Below are 19,115 nucleotides of genomic sequence, written 5' to 3'. Positions count from 1 at the left end.
CTCGAACCTCCCGGGGAGAGTCAGTGCCCGTGGGGAGGGGGGACTCGAACCTCCTGGGGTGAGTCAGTGCCCATGGGGGGGAGGACTCGAACCTCCTGGGGTGAGTCAGTGCCCATGGGGGGGGAGGACTCGAACCTCCTGGGGTGAGTCAGTGCCCATGGGGAGGGGGGACTCGAACCTCCTGGGGTGAGTCAGTGCCCATGGGGGGGGGGGGACTCGAACCTCCTGGGGTGAGTCAGTGCCCATGGGGAGGGGGGGCTCGAACCTCCCGGGGAGAGTCAGTGCCCATGGGGGGGAGGACTCAAACCTCCTGGGGTGAGTCAGTGCCCGTTGTGGGGGGGCAGGGGGGAGTCGAACCTCCCCCCCCCCCCCCCAAGGGAGTGTCGTGGGGAGAGTCGATGCCAATGGGGGAGTCTTGGGGAGAGTCAGTGCCCATGGAGGGGTCCTGGGGGAGAGTCGATGCCCAACGAGGGGTCTTGGGGGAGAGCCGATGCCCAACGAGGGGTCTTGGGGGAGAGTTGATGCCCAACGAGGGGTCTTGGGGGAGAGCCGATGCCCAACGAGGGGTCTTGGGGGAGAGTCGATGCCCAACGAGGGGCCTTGGGGGAGAGCCGATGCCCAACGAGGGGTCTTGGGGGAGAGTCGATGCCCAACGAGGGGTCTTGGGGGAGAGTCGATGCCCAACGAGGGGTCTTGGGGGAGAGTCGATGCCCAACGAGGGGTCTTGGGGGAGAGCCGATGCCCAACGAGGGGCCTTGGGGGAGAGTCGATGCCCAACGAGGGGAGTCTTGGGGGAGAGCCGATGCCCGTTGGGTGGACTTGAGCACCCGAGGGAGATTCGGTGGTGCCTGTTGGGTGGTGGTGGGGGTCTCTCGAACCTTCTGGGGAGACTCAGTGGCCCAGGGCTCGATGGCGGGGTGGGGGGGGGAGAGAGTTTGTGGGGGGGGGGGGTGGGGGGCGCTGGTGGGTAGAGGGACAGGTTTGCCTTGCCTGAGCTTGGGTTGAATGGACGTTCTGCCTTCCCTCGGTATCCTGAGCACCCCCCACCCCTACACCCCTACCCCCGCACCCCTCCCTCCCCTCCCGCCCCCCCCCAGCCGACGCAGAGAGACGGAGAAGAGCTCGGGAAGCCCTGGAGAAGAGCTGGCAGATCTCCCTCGACTTCGAGGAGTCGGAGGAGGCCACGATCGCGGTGGACGACAGCCAGGGGGTCCTGGGCCCCCAGCCGGCCGTGCCCGTCACCTTGGAGCCCGCCCCCGGCCCCCCCCAGCCCCTGCCCCCCCGGGGGGCCCCGCCGCCCCCGCCCCCCCCTCCCCCACCTCCGCTGCCGTCCGGCCCCCCGGAGCCCGTCATGGCCCCCCGGCCCGCCGGGGGGGGAGGGGGAGTGGGGGGCGCCGCCGCCACCGCCCCCGCCCCCCAAGAAGGGGGCGCGCAAGCCCCCGCCCGTCCCCAAGCCCGGCCAGCAGCCGGCCCCCAAGGAGCGGGGGGGCAAGGGCACCGCCAAGGAGGAGTTCAAGAAGCCCAAGGTGCCCCGCAGGGCCAGGGCCCCCAGCGCCGCCGTCTCTGAGGCGGGCAAGGAATCCGAGGAGCATCCGGAGATCCGACACCGGCAGCCGCCCACCGAGCCCTCCAAGCCAAAGACGCTCGCTCAGAAACTCCGGGTAGGAGATCGGGAAGGGGATCGGGATTGTGTACAGTGGGAGTGAACGGGAAGGGATTGGGATTGTGTACAGTGGGAGTGAACGGGAAGGGGGATTGGGATTGTGTACAGTGGGAGTGAACGGGAAGGGGATCGGGATTGTGCACAGTGGGAGTGAACGGGAAGGGGATTGGGATTGTGTACAGTGGGAGTGAACGGGAAGGGGGATTGGGATTGTGTACAGTGGGAGTGAACGGGAAGGGGATTGGGATTGTGTAGAGTGGGAGTGAACGGGAAGGGGGATCGGGATTGTGCACAGTGGGAGTGAACGGGAAGGGGATCGGGATTGTGTACAGTGGGAGTGAACGGGAAGGGGATCGGGATTGTGTACAGTGGGAGTGAACGGAAAGGGGATTGGGATTGTGTACAGTGGGAGTGAACGGGAAGGGGATCGGGATTGTGTACAGTGGGAGTGAACGGGAAGGGGGATTGGGATTGTGTACAGTGGGAGCGAACGGGAAGGGGGATTGGGATTGTGTACAGTGGGAGTGAACGGGAAGGGGATTGGGATTGTGTACAGTGGGAGTGAACGGGAAGGGGGATTGGGATTGTGTACAGTGGGAGCGAACGGGAAGGGGGATTGGGATTGTGTACAGTGGGAGTGAACGGGAAGGGGATTGGGATTGTGTACAGTGGGAGTGAACGGGAAGGGGGTTGGGATTGTGTACAGTGGGAGTGAACGGGAAGGGGATCGGGATTGTGTACAGTGGGAGTGAACGGGAAGGGGATTGGGATTGTGTACAGTGGGAGTGAACGGGAAGGGGATTGGGATTGTGTAGAGTGGGAGTGAACGGGGAGGGGATTGGGATTGTGTACAGTGGGAGTGAACGGGAAGGGGATTGGGATTGTGTAGAGTTTGAGTGAAGGGGAAGGGGATTCCGCTCTGTCCGATGTTAATCCTGGCTGTATTATCCCACAGATTGGAAGTGTGGGGAAGGCCCCCCACAAACCCCCCTCCGATATACAGATTGACGTTGAGTAAGTTCGGTTCTTACTATCTCTCTCGCTCACCTCAGCGGATAACCTCTCTGACCTCCCCTCGAGAGCCCAGCGCCCGTTCCCGCGATTAATCCGGTTCTCCGCGCACTTTCCGACTTGGTCCTTGGATAGGGAGACCCATATTGTACTCAGGGTGTGGTCTCACCAGCGTCCGTACACCTGAAACACAACCCCACCCCCCCCACCCCTCAGGCCCATACTTCCGCGATCGAGCCCCCTCAGCTTTCCGAGTTGCCGCCTGTTGCCGAAAACCGGCACTCTGCGATCGATGCACCAGGACGCCCAGATCCCTCTGCGTCCCAGAGCTCTGAAATCCCTCTGAGGTCCCCTGGCGATAAACAGTAGCGTTCGATTCACTTTCCGAATCTCTTGCTGTTCCTGAATCTTTATTAGTACGAGACTGTCGCAGAGTTTACAGCAGGGAAACAGGCCATTCGGCCCAACTTGTCCATGCTGGCCCTTTTTTTTAAAAACCCCTAAGCTAATCCCAATTGCCCGTGTTTGCCCCATATCCCTCTATACCCATCGTACCCACGTAACACTTTTTAAAAGATAAAATTGTCCCCGCCTCTACTACTGCCTCTGGCAGCTCGTTCCAGACACTCACCACCCTCTGGGTGAACAAAATTGCCCCTCTGGACCCTTCTGTATCTCTCCCCTCTCACCTTAAACCTATGCCCTCTAGTTTTAGACTCCCCTACCTTTGGGGAAAAGATATTGACTATCTCGCTGATCTGTGCCCCTCATTATTTTATAGACCTCTATAAGATCACCCCTCTACGCTCCAGAGAAAAAAGTCCCAGTCTATCCAGCCTCTCCTTACAACTCAATCCATCAGGTCCCGGTAACATCCTAGTATATCTTTTCCTGCGCTCTTTCTAGTTTAATAATATCCTTTCTATAATAGGGTGACCAGAACGAACTAACTAACTAACCCCATGTGCCCCTGTGTCTGCCCAGCGCAGGAAACTCCCTCCAGGAATCACAGGACAGCACGTCTACAGGTTCCCCTTTAACCCCGGGACGGGCCGCTCCCTCGCGCCGCACTGTGGGAGGGTCACTGCCGAGGGAGTGCCGCACTGTGGGATGGTCACGGAGACAGGAGGAGAGAGTCTCTCACACAGCGAGCGGTTAGGATCTGGGATTACCCAGCCTGAGAGAGTGTGTGGGGAGGAGAGACACGAGGAGAGAGTCTCTCACATAGCGAGCGGTTAGGATCTGGGATTACCCAGCCTGAGAGAGTGGGGGGTGGGGGGGCGGGAGAGACACGAGGAGAGAGTCTCTCACATAGCAAGCGGTTAGGATCTGGGATTACCCAGCCTGAGAGAGTGTGTGGGGAGGAGAGACACGAGGAGAGAGTCTCTCACACAGCGAGCGGTTAGGATCTGGGATTGCCCAGCCTGAGAGAGTGTGGGGTGGGGGGCGGGAGAGACACGAGGAGAGAGTCTCTCACACAGCGAGTAGTTAGGATCTGGGATTGCCCAACCTGAGAGAGTGTCGGTGGGGGAGAGACACGAGGAGAGAGTCTCTCACACAGCGAGTGGTTAGGATCTGGGATTACCCAGCCTGAGAGAGTGTGTGGGGAGGAGAGACACGAGGAGAGTCTCTCACACAGCGAGCGGTTCGGATCTGGGATTGCCCAACCTGAGAGAGTGTGGGGGGGTGCAGAGACAGGAGGAGAGAGTCTCTCACACAGCGAGCGGTTAGGATCTGGGATTGCCCAGCCTGAGAGAGTGTGGGGTGGGGGGCGGGAGAGACACGAGGAGAGAGTCTCTCACATAGCGAGCGGTTAGGATCTGGGATTACCCAACCTGAGAGAGTGTGGGGGAAGGAGAGACACGAGGAGAGAGTCTCTCACACAGCGAGCGGTTAGGATCTGAGATTACCCAGCCTGAGAGAGTGTGGGGTGGGGGGCGGGAGAGACACGAGGAGAGAGTCTCTCACACAGTGAGCGGTTAGGATCTGGGATTACCCAGCCTGAGAGAGTGTGTGGGGAGGAGAGACACGAGGAGAGAGTCTCTCACACAGCGAGTGGTTAGGATCTGGGATTACCCAGTCTGAGAGAGTGTGGCGGGGGGAGAGACACGAGGAGAGAGTCTCTCGCACAGCGAGCGGTTAGGATCTGGGATTGCCCCGCCTGAGAGAGGCCTGGACGACGGGTTCCACGTCACCCCACTTTGGCGAAACCAGGGTGACTCTGGCCCCAAGTCTCGTCGTGGCCTCGGGCCCCCAGTCCTACCCATAGAACGCGTGGGTTCCTGATCTGGGGGACGAATGCGGGGTGGGGTGCAAACTGCCGGGGGGTGGGGTGGCGAATATGACAAAGGCGGTGAGATGTATAAACCACTTCCCCCTCTGACCCCCGACCTCCTCAGGAGCAAGGTACCAGGACGGAAGAGAGAACGGATGTTGTCAGAAGTGGCTCGAGCACGCCAGCCAGAGAACGTGGAGAAGGTACGGAACTCCGGACACCTCCCATCCACAAGGCAAAGGTTTCTAACACAGCAGAGCGAGCGCCGCACTGTGGGGAGGGTCGGTGCTGAGGGAGCGCCGCACTGTGGGGAGGGTCGGTGCTGAGGGAGCGCCGCACTGTGGGGAGGGTCGGTGCTGAGGGAGCGCCGCACTGTGGGGAGGGTCGGTGCTGAGGGAGCGCCGCACTGTGGGGAGGGTCGGTTCTGAGGGAGCGCCGCACTGTGGGGAGGGTCGGTGCCGAGGGAGCGCCGCACTGTGGGGAGGGTCGGTGCCGAGGGAGCGCCGCACTGTGGGGAGGGTCGGTGCTGAGGGAGCGCCGCACTGTGGGGAGGGTCGGTGCCGAGGGAGCGCCGCACTGTGGGGAGGGTCGGTGCTGAGGGAGCGCCGCACTGTGGGAGGGTCGGTGTTGAGGGAGTCCCGCACTGTGGGAGGGTCGGTGCAGAGCGAGCGCCGCACTGTGGGGAGGGTCGGTGCTGAGGGAGCGCCGCACTGTGGGGAGGGTCAGTGCTGAGGGAGCGCCGCACTGTGGGAGGGTCGGTGCTGAGGGAGCGCCGCACTGTGGGGAGGGTCGGTGCTGAGGGAGCGCCGCATTGTGGGAGGGTCGGTGCTGAGGGAGTCCCGCACTGTGGGAGGGTCGGTGCTGAGGGAGCGCCGCACTGTGGGGAGGGTCGGTGCTGAGGGAGCGCCGCACTGCAGGAGGGTCGGCGCCGAGGGAGCGCCGCACTGTGGGAGGGTTGGTGCTGAGGGAGCGCCGCACTGTGGGGAGGGTCGGTGCTGAGGGAGCGCCGCACTGCGGGAGGGTCGGTGCTGAGGGAGCGCCGCACTGTGGGAGGGTCGGTGCTGAGGGAGCGCCGCACTGTGGGGAGGGTCGGTGCTGAGGGAGCGCCGCACTGCGGGAGGGTCGGTGCCGAGGGAGCGCCGCACTGTGGGGAGGGTCGGTGCTGAGGGAGCGCCGCACTGTGGGGAGGGTCGGTGCTGAGGGAGCGCCGCACTGTGGGGAGGGTCGGTGCTGAGGGAGCGCCACACTGTGGGGAGGGTCAGTTCCGAGGGAGCGCCGCACTGTGGGGAGGGTCGGTGCCGAGGGAGCGCCGCACTGTGGGGAGGGTCGGTGCCGAGGGAGCGCCGCACTGTGGGGAGGGTCGGTGCTGAGAGATGGGGGGGGGGTGGTGGGGAGAGACCCAGTCTGCAAAACGATGAGAGAATAGCGGGGACAGTCAGAGGCTTCTCGCCCAGGGGTGGAAGTGTCAATTTCACGGGGGGGCGCACACAGGTTCGAGACGAGAGGTGGGGTAAAGTTTAAGGGAGATGTGCGGGGGGGTGGGGGGAGGTTTTCCACGCAGGAGGCGGGGGTGGAAGCAGGAAGATTAGCAACACCTCAGGGGCGTCTGGACGGGGATGTGAACAGGGAGGGAGTAGAGGGACACGGAGTTCTTTTAGTTGAGTTTAGTGAGGACGTCATGATGGGCAACAGGTTCGGAGGGAGCGGGAGAGCCTGTTCCCGGATTGTTCCTGTTCATTACTCTTTTATCCAAGGTGGAACTGGGAAAGAAAACCCACAAGAAACAACGGCCAAAATCCACCTTAATGCTACAAGACAATGAGCCAGACGTCCAGACAGGTACAGACGGAGATACTCTCCGAAAGCTCCCTCTACACTGTCCCCCCCATCCCAGGACAGGTACAGCACGGGGTTAGATACAGAGTAAAGCTCCCTCTACACTGTCCCCCCATCAAACACTCCCAGGACAGGTACAGCACGGGGTTAGATACAGAGTAAAGCTCCCTCTACACTGTCCCCCCCATCAAACACTCCCAGGACAGGTACAGCACGGGGTTAGATACAGAGTAAAGCTCCCTCTACACTGTCCCCCCATCAAACACTCCCAGGACAGGGACAGCACGGGGTTAGATACAGAGTAAAGCTCCCTCTACACTGTCCCCATCAAACACTCCCAGGACAGGTACAGTACGGGGTTAGATACAGAGTAAAGCTCCCTCTACACTGTCCCCCCCATCAGACACTCCCAGGACAGGGACAGTACGGGGTTAGATACAGAGTAAAGCTCCCTCTACACTGTCCCCCCATCAAACACTCCCAGGACAGGTACAGAACGGGGTTAGATACAGAGTAAAGCTCCCTCTACACTGTCCCCCCATCAAACACTCCCAGGACAGGTACAGCACGGGGTTAGATACAGAGTAAAGCTCCCTCTACACTGTCCCCCCATCAAACACTCCCAGGACAGGTACAGTACGGGGTTAGATACAGAGTAAAGCTCCCTCTACACTGTCCCCATCAAACACTCCCAGGACAGGTACAGCACGGGGTTAGATACACAAGAAAGTCCAGTGTGGGGATACTGGATTCTCCCCCTGGGTTCGAGAAGATGGGAATCGACGCGTTCTAAGCTTTGAACCAAGAATTCGCCGGGTTCCCCCCACCCTTGGGTTCCGGGTCCACATGGGGTGTCCGGGGTTGGGGGGGCGGGGAAGTAGGGGGGTGACGGCGGTGTGTAATTCGCGAAATTTGTACGTAGTTGAATGCGTGCTCTGCCATTCATTGTGAATGCGCGGCTGAGTATCAAATTCGATATCCTGATTTCTGCCCCCCCCCCCCCCCCCCGGGTTGTCTCATTGGTCACCGGTGACCTCTGTTGAGTATGAGTGGACTCTTTCTAACAAAGCCTCCTTCCCCCACCCCGAACCCCGCCTCGTAGACAGCGCCATCCCGCAGGCCGACAGGGTCACAGCGTCCAGAGAGTTGCCGGAGGCGGAGCAGGGGGGACAGGAGCCAACCAGCGAGGAGGCGCAGACCGGGGAGCACGATGTCAAGAAGGGACAGAAAGGGAAAAGGTTTAAGGTGAGATTCCAGCTCGGGGACACGGGGGACGAGGGAGTGGGGGGGGGGGGGTTGGCGGGGAGAGGGAACGGGAAGGGGGATCGGGATTGTGTAGAGTGGGAGTGAACGGGAAGGGGATTGGGATTGTGTCCAGTGGGAGTGAACGGGAAGGGGATCGGGATTGTGTACAGTGGGAGTGAACGGGAAGAGGGATTGGGATTGTGTACAGTGGGAGTGAACGGGAAGAGGGATTGGGATTGTGTACAGTGGGAGTGAACGGGAAGGGGATCGGGATTGTGTACAGTGGGAGTGAACGGGAAGGGGGATTGGGATTGTGTAGAGTGGGAGTGAACGGGAAGGGGATTGAGATTGTGTACAGTGGGAGTGAACGGGAAGGGGATTGGGATTGTGTACAGTGGGAGTGAACGGGAAGGGGATTGGGATTGTGTACAGTGGGAGTGAACGGGAAGGGGATTGGGATTGTGTACAGTGGGAGTGAACGGGATTGGGATTGTGTACAGTGGGAGTGAACGGGAAGGGGATTGGGATTGTGTACAGTGGGAGTGAACGGGAAGGGGATCGGGATTGTGTACAGTGGGAGTGAACGGGAAGGGGATTGGGATTGTGTACAGTGGGAGTGAACGGGAAGGGGATTGGGATTGTGTACAGCGGGAGTGAACGGGAAGGGGATTGGGATTGTGTACAGTGGGAGTGAACGGGAAGGGGATTGGGATTGTGTACAGTGGGAGTGAACGGGAAGGGGATTGGGATTGTGTACAGTGGGAGTGAACGGGAAGGGGGATTGGGATTGTGTCCACGGGAGTGAACGGGAAGGGGATTGGGATTGTGTACAGTGGGAGTGAACGGGAAGGGGATTGGGATTGTGTACAGTGGGAGTGAACGGGAAGGGGGATTGGGATTGTGTCCACGGGAGTGAACGGGAAGGGGATTGGGATTGTGTACAGTGGGAGTGAACGGGAAGGGGATTGGGATTGTGTACAGTGGGAGTGAACGGGAAGGGGATTGGGATTGTGTACAGTGGGAGTGAACGGGAAGGGGATTGGGATTGTGTACAGTGGGAGTGAACGGGAAGGGGATTGGGATTGTGTACAGCGGGAGTGAACGGGAAGGGGATTGGGATTGTGTACAGTGGGAGCGAACGGGAAGGGGATTGGGATTGTGTAGAGTGGGAGTGAACGGGAAGGGGATTGGGATTGTGTAGAGTGGGAGTGAACGGGAAGGGGATTGGGATTGTGTACAGTGAGAGTGAACGGGAAGGGGGATTGGGATTGTGTACAGTGGGAGTGAACGGGAAGGGGTTTGGGATTGTGTACAGTGGGAGTGAACGGGAAGGGGATTGGGATTGTGTACAGTGGGAGTGAACGGGATTGGGATTGTGTACAGTGGGAGTGTACAGGAAGGGGATTGGGATTGTGTACAGTGGGAGTGAACGGGAAGGGGATTGGGATTGTGTACAGTGGGAGTGAACGGGAAGGGGGATTGGGATTGTGTACAGTGGGAGTGAACGGGAAGGGGATTGGGATTGTGTACAGTGGGAGTGAACGGGAAGGGGACTGGGATTGTGTACAGTGGGAGTGAACGGGAAGGGGGATCGGGATTGTGTACAGTGGGAGTGAACGGGAAGGGGGATTGGGATTGTGTACAGGGGGAGTGAACGGGAAGGGGATTGGGATTGTGTACAGTGGGAGTGAACGGGAAGGGGGATTGGGATTGTGTACAGGGGGAGTGAACGGGAAGGGGATTGGGATTGTGTACAGTGGGAGTGAACGGGAAGGGGATGGGGATTGTGTACAGTGGGAGTGAACGGGAAGGGGATTGGGATTGTGTACAGGGGGAGTGAACGGGAAGGGGATTGGGATTGTGTACAGTGGGAGTGAACGGGAAGGGGGATTGGGATTGTGTACAGGGGGAGTGAACGGGAAGGGGATTGGGATTGTGTACAGTGGGAGTGAACGGGAAGGGGATGGGGATTGTGTACAGTGGGAGTGAACGGGAAGGGGATTGGGATTGTGTACAGGGGGAGTGAACGGGAAGGGGATTGGGATTGTGTAGAGTGGGAGTGAACGGGAAAGGGGGTTGGGATTGTGTACAGTGGGAGTGAACGGGAAGGGGTTTGGGATTGTGTACAGTGGGATTGAACGGGAAGGGGATTGGGATTGTGTACAGTGGGAGTGAACGGGATTGGGATTGTGTACAGTGGGAGTGAACAGGAAGGGGATTGGGATTGTGTACAGTGGGAGTGAACGGGAAGAGGGATCGGGATTGTGTACAGTGGGAGTGAACGGGAAGGGGGATCGGGATTGTGTACAGTGGGAGTGAACGGGAAGGGGGATCGGGATTGTGTACAGTGGGAGTGAACGGGATTGGGATTGTGTACAGTGGGAGTGAACGGGAAGGGGATTGGGATTGTGTACAGTGGGAGTGAACGGGAAGAGGGATTGGGATTGTGTACAGTGGGAGTGAACGGGAAGGGGGATCGGGATTGTGTACAGTGGGAGTGAACGGGAAGGGGGATCGGGATTGTGTACAGTGGGAGTGAACGGGATTGGGATTGTGTACAGTGGGAGTGAACGGGAAGGGGATTGGGATTGTGTACAGTGGGAGTGAACGGGAAGGGGATTGGGTGGATCGCTGGTTGAGTTTTGGGTAACCGTTTTTTCCCTCTCTGGCAGACGAAGGAGGAAAAAGAAATGAAACGTAAATTAAAACAAACACCTAAGAAGTCTCAACCTGCGTAAGTTCAACTTGTCGTCTGCGCCTTATTTACGCATGGGGTCTGGAACATCGACCCTAGAAGCTGGGGGAGGCCGCTCGGCTCTTCCATCCTGCTCTGCCATTTGTTATGAATCCTCGGCTGAGTATCAAACTCAATATCCTGATCCTCCTCTTCCCCCCGCCCGATATCCCTCCCAATCCCTTCAGAACACAAGAACAAAGAACAAAATCAGCCCGGGAGACAGGCCCTTCGGCCCAACGAGCCCGCGCCGCCATCTTAACACCACCAGTCCCCCTCTCCACCCACGACCCCTGTCTAATGTTTCATGGCCATCCACATTGAGGGAAACTAATTTAGGGACAATTTATTACTCCCAATCAGCCTAAGAGCACATCTTTGGGGTGTGGGAGGAAACCGGAGCACCCGGAGAAAACCCACGCAGACACGGGGAGAATGCGCAAACTCCCACAGACACCGGCCCAAATCCATGTGTCTGCACAGCAATCAGCGATAGTCACTGAGCTGTCGTCTTGCCCAGTATCTGGTCCAGTTTAGGCACACACTAACGACATGAAGCACTAGGCCAATCTCGAAACATCCAAGAGCAGCCCCAGTACGACCCATCGCGTGTATGCCCCTCGTTGGACAACAAGGCGGACCAACTTAAAACCTGTGAATGAAAAGAGAAAAACATCAGCATCATTCCTCATCCTTATACAATTCCCAGTGACACCCCAATGCTAATGAACCTTATTTAAAACAATCTCCTATATCCTCCCATCTCCAACCCACTCATGTGCCTGTCTAAGTTACTCTTAAACAAATCTAGCGTGCCTGCCTCCACCACCTTACTTGGCAGAGCATTCCATACCCCCACTACCCTCTGTGTAAGAAACCTCCCTCTAATATCTGTGTTATACCTCTCCCCTCTCACCCTAAGCCCGTGGCCCCTTGTCCTGTGTGTCTCTAACATAGGAAATAGCTTACCTCTGTTTACTCTATCTATACCCTTCATAATCTTATATACCTCTATGAGATCCCCCCCTCAGTCGCCGTCTTTCAAGGGAAAAGAGCCCCAATTTCTTCAACCTTTGTAACATCGGTGGGTAGGAGAAGTCCAGTCTTGTGCAGAGTTCCTAAGACTTTATAAGACCCTTGTCAGGCCTCATTTGGAGTACTGTGCGCAGTTCTGGTCGCCTCATTATAGGAAAGATGTAGAAGCTATTGAGAGGGTACAGAGGAGATTTACAAGGATGTTGCCTGGACTGGGAGGCATGCCTTATGAGGATAGGTTGAGGGAGCTGGGACTCTTTTCCCTGGAGACACAAAGGTTGAGAGGCGACCTGATAGAGGTTTATAAAATGTTGAGAGGAATAGATAGGGTGGACTCTCAGAGGCTATTTCCCCGGGTTGAAATGGCCGCTACGAGAGGACACAGATTTAAGGTGCAAGGAGGGAAGTTCAGAAGTGATGTTAGGGGTAAGTTTTTCACTCAGAGGGTGGTGAGTGAATGGAATCGGCTGCCGTCAGTGGTGGTGGAGGCGAACTCGCTGGGGTCTTTTAAAAGACTTCTGGATGAGTATATGGGGTTTAATGAGATTGAGGGTTATAGATAGGTCTGTAGGTTGGTAGGTGTTGATGTGATCGGCGCAACTCGTGGGCCGAAGGGCCTGTTTGTGCTGTAGTGTTCTATGTTCTATGTCCTTCTGGTAGTAAGGCGACCAGAACTGGACGCAGTACTCCAAATGCGGTCTAACCGACGTTCTGTACAACTGCAACATCAGACTCCAGCTCTTATATTCTATACCCCTTCCTATAAAGGCTAACATACCATAGGCTTTCTTCACAACCTTCTCCACTTGTACTGCCACCTTCAACGACTTGTGCACTTGCATCCCCAGGTCTCGCTGCGACTCTATACTCCTTACGGGCTTACCCTTTATCATATAACTCCCTCCTACGTTATTCCGGCCAAAATGCATCACCTCACACTTATCCGGATTAAACTCCATTTGCCGTGTATCTGCCCAATATACCAGCCTATCAATATCCCGCTGTATGGCCAGACACTGCTCCTCACTGCCTGCCAATCCAGCCATCTTGGCGTCATCAGCAAACTTGCTGATCACACCACCTACTCCCTCTTCCAAGTCATTTATATACACTACAAAGAGAAGAGGTCCCAGTACCGAGCCCTGCGGCACACCACTAGTGACAGACCTCCAGCTAGAAAAGGGACCCCTCCACTACTACTCTCTGTCTCCTCTTAGCAAGCCAGTTCTCCACCCATCTCGATACCTTTTGTTCATTCTCTGTGTCGCTGTGGCTTTGGAGGAGATCTGTGCGTGTTAGAATCACGGTGTGGTGTTGGACTGGGGTAAACGCACTCACTCCACCGGGCTAAAGCCCAACAGGTTTGTTTGGTCGCAGGAGAAATCTCGGAGCGTCGCTCCTCCTTCAAACTACCCAGAGTTAGAGGTTCCGTCACCGCACAAATCCCTAATTCCCTGATTGATTCCCGTCCCAGCATCAGCTTGGTGTCTCTGTACAATCCCTGCGGGTGTATTTTCATTACCCCCCCCCGTGTGTTTCCTCGCTTTCCCCATACACCGATCCCACACGGTCGGATTGAGTGTAACCAGTAACACAAGACCACCGCTGCCTCCACCTCAGATATACTCCCGACACCACGGGACAACTTATCACGGCCATTCCCCCGAACCCACGTACCTTCACTCTCTCTCTCTCCCTGTCCCCTTCTCCCTCCCTCCCTCTCTCTCTCTCTGTGTCTCTCTCCCTCACTCTCTCTCTCACTCCGTCTCTCTCTCTCTCCCCCACTCCCTCTGCGTCCCAGTCCCACTCGCTCTCACTCCCACGCCCTCCCTTTCTCTCTCTCTCGCTCACTCGCTCTCTCGCTCCCAATCTCTCTCTCTCTCTGTCTCTCCCTTTCTCTCTCTCTCGCTCCCACTCTCTCTCTCTCACTCCCACTCTCTCTCTCTCTGGCTCCCACTCTCTCTCTCTCTGGCTCCCACTCTCTCTCTCTCTCGCTCCCGCTCTCTCTCTCTCGCTCCCACTCTCTCTCTCTCTCTCTCTCTCGCTCCCACTCTCTCTCTCGCTCCCACTCTCTCTCTCTCGCTCCCACTCTCTCTCTCTCTCACTCCCACTCTCTCTCTCTCTGGCTCCCACTCTCTCTCTCTCTCGCTCCCGCTCTCTCTCTCTCTCGCTCCCGCTCTCTCTCTCTCGCTCCCACTCTCTCTCTCTCTCTCTCTCTCGCTCCCACTCTCTCTCTCACTCCCGCTCTCTCTCTCGCTCCCACTCTCTCTCTCTCTCTCGCTCCCACTCACTCTCTCGCTCCCACTCACTCTCTCTCGCTCCCACTCTCTCTCTCTCGCTCCCACTCTCTCTCTCTCTCGCTCCCTCTCTCTCTCACTCTCTCTCTCTCGCTCCCACTCTCTCTCTCGCTCCCACTCTCTCTCTCTCGCTCCCACTCTCTCTCTCTCACTCCCACTCTCTCTCTCTCGCTCCCACTCTCTCTCGCTCCCACTCTCTCTCTCTCTCTCTCTCTCTCGCTCCCACTCTCTCTCTCGCTCCCACTCTCTCTCTCTCACTCCCACTCTCTCTCTCTCGCTCCCACTCTCTCTCGCTCCCACTCTCCCCCTCTCTCTCTCTCTCTCGCTCCCACTCTCTCTCTCGCTCCCACTCTCTCTCTCGCTCCCACTCTCTCTCGCTCCCACTCTCCCTCTCTCTCTCTCGCTCCCACTCTCCCCCTCTCTCTCTCTCTCGCTCCCACTCTCTCTCGCTCCCACTCTCTCTCTCTCGCTCCCACTCTCTCTCTCTCGCTCCCACTCTCTCTCTCTCTCTCTCTCGCTCCCACTCTCTCTCTCTCTCGCTCCCACTCTCTCTCTCTCGCTCCCACTCTCTCTCTCTCTCTCTCGCTCCCACTCTCTCTCTCTCTCTCTCGCTCCCACTCTCTCTCTCTCTCGCTCCCACTCTCTCTCTCTCGCTCCCACTCTCTCTCTCTCGCTCCCACTCTCTCTCTCTCTCTCTCTCGCTCCCACTCTCTCTCTTTCTCGCTCCCTCTCCCTCTCTCTCTCGCTCCCACTCTCTCTCTTTCTCGCTCCCTCTCCCTCTCTCTCTCTCGCTCCCTCTCCCTCTCTCTCTCTCGCTCCCACTCTCTCTCTCTCTCTCGCTCCCACTCTCTCTCTCTCTCTCGCTCCCTCTTCTCTCTCTCTGTCTCGCTCCACTCTCTCTGTCTCGTTCCCTCTCTCTCTCTCGTTCCCTCTCTCTCTCTCGTTCCCTCTCTCTCTCTCGTTCCCTCTCTCTCTCTCGTTCCCTCTCTCTCTCTCGTTCCTCTCTCTCTCTCTCGCTCCCACTCTCTCTCTCTCTTGCTCCCACTCTCTCTCTCTCTCGCTCCCACTCTCTCTGTCTCGTTCCCTCTCTCTCTCTGTTCCCTCTCTCTCTCTCGTTCCCTCTCTCTCTCTCGTTCCCTCTCTCTCTCTCGTTCCCTCTCTCTCTCTCGTTCCCTCTCTCTCTCTCTCGCTCCCACTCTCTCTCTCTCTTGCTCCCACTCTCTCTCTCTCTCGCTCCCACTCTCTCTCTCTCTGTCTCGCTCCCACTCTCTCTCTCGTTCCCTCTCTCTCTCGTTCCCTGTCTCTCTGTCTCGCTCCCACTCTCTCTCTCGCTCCCACTCTCTCTCTCGCTCCCACTCTCTCTCTCGCTCCCACTCTCTCTCTCGTTCCCTCTCCTCTCTCTCGTTCCCTCTCTCTCTCTCGTTCCCTCTCTCTCTCTCGTTCCCTCTCTCTCTCTCTCGCTCCCACTCTCTCTCTCTTGCTCCCACTCTCTCTCTCTCTCACTCCCACTCTCTCTCTCTCTCTCGCTCCCACTCTCTCTCTCTCTTGCTCCCACTCTCTCTCTCTCTCTCACTCCCACTCTCTCTCTCTCTCTCGCTCCCACTCTCTCTCACTCCACTCTCTCTCTCTCTCTCGCTCCCACTCTCTCTCTCTCTTGCTCCCACTCTCTCTCTCTCTCTCGCTCCCACTCTCTCTCTCTCTCGCTCCCACTCTCTCTCTCTCTCGCTCCCAATCTCTCTCTCTCTCGTCCCAATCTCTCTCTCTCTCGCTCCCACTCTCTCTCTCTCTCGCTCCCTCTCTCTCTCTCTCTCGCTCCCTCTCTCTCTCGCTCCCTCTCTCCCTCTCTCGCTCCCACTCTCTCTCTCTCTCTCGCTCCCACTCTCTCTCTCTCTCGCTCCCTCTCTCTCTCGCTCCCTCTCTCTCTCGCTCCCTCTCTCCCTCTCTCGTTCCCACTCTCTCTCTCTCTCTCTCGCTCCCACTCTCTCTCTCTCTCGTTCCCACTCTCTCTCTCTCGTTCCCACTCTCTCTCTCTCTCTCGCTCCCACTCTCTCTCTCTCTCTCGCTCCCTCTCTCCCTCTCTCTCGCTCCCACTCTCTCTCTCTCTCGCTCCCACTCTCTCTCTCTCTCGCTCCCAATCTCTCTCTCTCTCTCTCCGTCTCTCTCTCTCTCGCTCCCACTCTCTCTCTCTCTCGCTCCCAATCTCTCTCTCTCTCGCTCCCAATCTCTCTCTCTCTCTCGCTCCCACTCTCTCTCTCGCTCCCACTCTCTCTCTCTCTCGCTCCCTCTCTCTCTCTCTCTCGCTCCCTCTGTCTCTCTCGGTCCCTCTCTCCTCTCTCTCTCTCCCTCTCTCGTTCCCACTCTCTCTCTCTTGCTCCCACTCTCTCTCTCGTTCCCACTCTCTCTCTCTCTCGCTCCCTCTCTCTCTCTCGCTCCCACTCTCTCTCTCTCTCGCTCCCTCTCTCTCTCTCTCTCGCTCCCTCTCTCTTCTCTCTCGCTCCCCTCTCTCTCTCTCTCTCGCTCCCACTCTCCCTCTCTCGTTCCCACTCTCTCCCTCTCTCTCTCTCGCTCCCTCTGTCTCTCTCGCTCCCTCTGTCTCTCTCGCTCCCACTCTCTCCCTCTCTCGCTCCCACTCTCTCCCTCTCTCTCGCTCCCACTCTCTCTCTCTCTCTCTCGCTCCCACTCTCTCTCTCTCTCGCTCCCTCTCTCTCTCGCTCCCACTCTCTCCCTCTCTCGCTCCCACTCTCTCCCTCTCTCTCGCTCCCACTCTCTCTCTCTCTCTCTCGCTCCCACTCTCTCCCTCTCTCTCGCTCCCACTCTCTCTCTCTCTCTCTCGCTCCCACTCTCTCTCTCTCTCGCTCCCTCTCTCTCTCGCTCCCACTCTCCCTCTCTCGTTCCCACTCTCTCTCTCAATGGGTCCCAGCTGCGTCGATGCGCGAGGGGACTGCGATTGCGTACCAAGAGCTGGGCGGGTAGCAAGAAATCAATCGATGTCCCACCCTGCCCCCTTCCCATTCTCCCTGGACCCCAGAGCCCCCACACCCAGCCCCAGGACAACCTCCCCCCCCCGCCACTTCCCCAGACCCGCCAGTGGGTAACCTGTCCCCTAACGTCCTGGCTCGCTCTGCTGTCCTGTCTGCACCAGAGGGTCGGCGAACGTCAAATAGCAGGTGGACCCTCCTCCTCACACCACCCCCACTAATGGCTCCCTCTCTTCTACATCCCCCCCCCATCCCCCCAAACCCAGGAGAAAGGAGGCAGAGGGAGGAAAGTCGGATGAACTGGCCGCTGAGGAGGTAAGGATGACTTCGCAACTCTGGGAGGATGAGCTGGGGGGGGGGGGGGGGGGGGCGGGTGGGGGTGGGGGGGGGAGAGGGGGGTGGGGAGGTGGGGGGGGCCAAAAGGAACCCATTCCGGGTCGGGCCGACGGTGCGGGATTGGGGCGGAGAGAGAGAGAGAGAGGCGGACAACATCCCATCTTCAGGGATCAATGGGAGTGAACGGGAAGGGGGATCGGGATTGTGTACAGTGGGAGTGAACGGGAAGGGGGTGGGATTGTGTACAGTGGGAGTGAACGGGAAGGGGGTTGGGATTGTGTACAGTGGGGAGTGAACGGGAAGGGGGATTGGGATTGTGTACAGTGGGAGTGAACGGGAAGGGGGTTGGGATTGTGTACAGTGGGAGTGAACGGGAAGGGGGTTGGGATTGTGTACAGTGGGAGTGAACGGGAAGGGGGATTGGGATTGTGTACAGTGGGAGTGAACGGGAAGGGGATTGGGATTGTGTACAGTGGGAGTGAACGGGAAGGGGGATTGGGATTGTGTACAGTGGGAGTGAACGGGAAGGGGGATTGGGATTGTGTACAGTGGGAGTGAGCGGGAAGGGGATTGGGATTGTGTACAGTGGGAGTGAACGGGAAGGGGGATTGGGATTGTGTACAGTGGGAGTGAACGGGAAGGGGATTGGGATTGTGTACAGTGGGAATGAATGGGAAGGGGATTGGGATTGTGTACAGTGGGAGTGAACGGGAAGGGGATTGGGATTGTGTACAGTGGGAGCGAACGGGAAGGGGATTGGGATTGTGTACAGTGGGAGTGAACGGGAAGGGGGATTGGGATTGTGTACAGTGGGAGTGAACGGGAAGGGGGATTGGGATTGTGTACAGGGGAGTGAACGGGAAGGGGATTGGGATTGTGTAGAGTGGGAGTGAACGGGAAGGGGGATTGGGATTGTGTACAGTGGGAGTGAACGGGAAGGGGATTGGGATTGTGTACAGTGGGAGTGAACGGAAGGGGGATTGGGATTGTGTACAGTGGGAGTGAACGGGAAGGGGGATTGGGATTGTGTACAGTGGGGAGTGAACGGGAAGGGGGATTGGGATTGTGTACAGTGGGAGTGAACGGGAAGGGGGATTGGGATTGTGTACAGTGGGAGTGAACGGGAAGGGGGATTGGATCCGTTGGGATTTTATCATTCTCTTTCTGACTTTTTAGATCAAGGAAACTTCGGAATCTCTGCGGAAGGCTGATCAAGTGAAATCACGGTGACTATTCCAACGGATTGTGTTCCGAGCTCCGGGGATTTCCAGGTTCTCCTGTTGGTCACAATCCGCAGGGATAACTGACAAAACTACCCACAAACCGCACACATCTCCCCGTCAGTCCCCAACCTCCTACCTCATTGGGAGAGAGGGTGGCTGTGTGGTGGAACCTGTACCCCCACCACCCCCCCCGACCCCCGGGGAGAGTCAGTGTCCCTGGGGGGTGGGGGCCTGAACCTCCCCTCCCCCACCACCACCACCCACCACTCCCGGGGAGAGTCGGTGCCCGAGGGGGGGGGGATCCCCAGGGAGGGAGACTGCCCGGGGTCGGTGGGGGGGTTGTGGGGGGGGGGGGGGGGGGGGGGGGCGGTTGGGGGTCCGGGGAGAGCGGCTGCCTGGGGGCTGGGGGAGAGGGTGGAACCCCGGGGAGAGTGGCTGCCCATGGGACGGGGGTGGTGGGTGGGATCCCAGGGAGGGTGGGT

The 19,115-nt window shown here is 58.3% G+C and overlaps 1 protein-coding gene across 1 annotated transcript; it reads left to right on the top strand.

The window, feature by feature from the left end:
- Positions 1 to 1,097: 1,097 nt before the first annotated feature.
- LOC145340808 (uncharacterized) lies at positions 1,098 to 18,640 on the top strand (the record flags this gene model as incomplete). Its single annotated transcript, XM_080185269.1, has 8 exons — positions 1,098 to 1,661; positions 2,619 to 2,677; positions 5,074 to 5,152; positions 6,704 to 6,788; positions 7,888 to 8,030; positions 10,703 to 10,764; positions 17,341 to 17,389; positions 18,587 to 18,640. Coding segments are annotated over 8 exons (1,095 nt in total), but the record flags the coding sequence as incomplete, so codon positions are not given.
- Positions 18,641 to 19,115: the final 475 nt, after the last annotated feature.

Source organism: Carcharhinus amblyrhynchos, unplaced genomic scaffold (assembly GCF_965287045.1).
Source record: "Carcharhinus amblyrhynchos unplaced genomic scaffold, sCarAmb.v2.hapA chromosome_1454, whole genome shotgun sequence".
Lineage (NCBI taxonomy): Eukaryota > Metazoa > Chordata > Chondrichthyes > Carcharhiniformes > Carcharhinidae > Carcharhinus > Carcharhinus amblyrhynchos.
The sequence above is the reverse complement of the archived record's forward strand: the minus strand, read 5'-3'. Positions and strand labels throughout refer to the sequence as shown.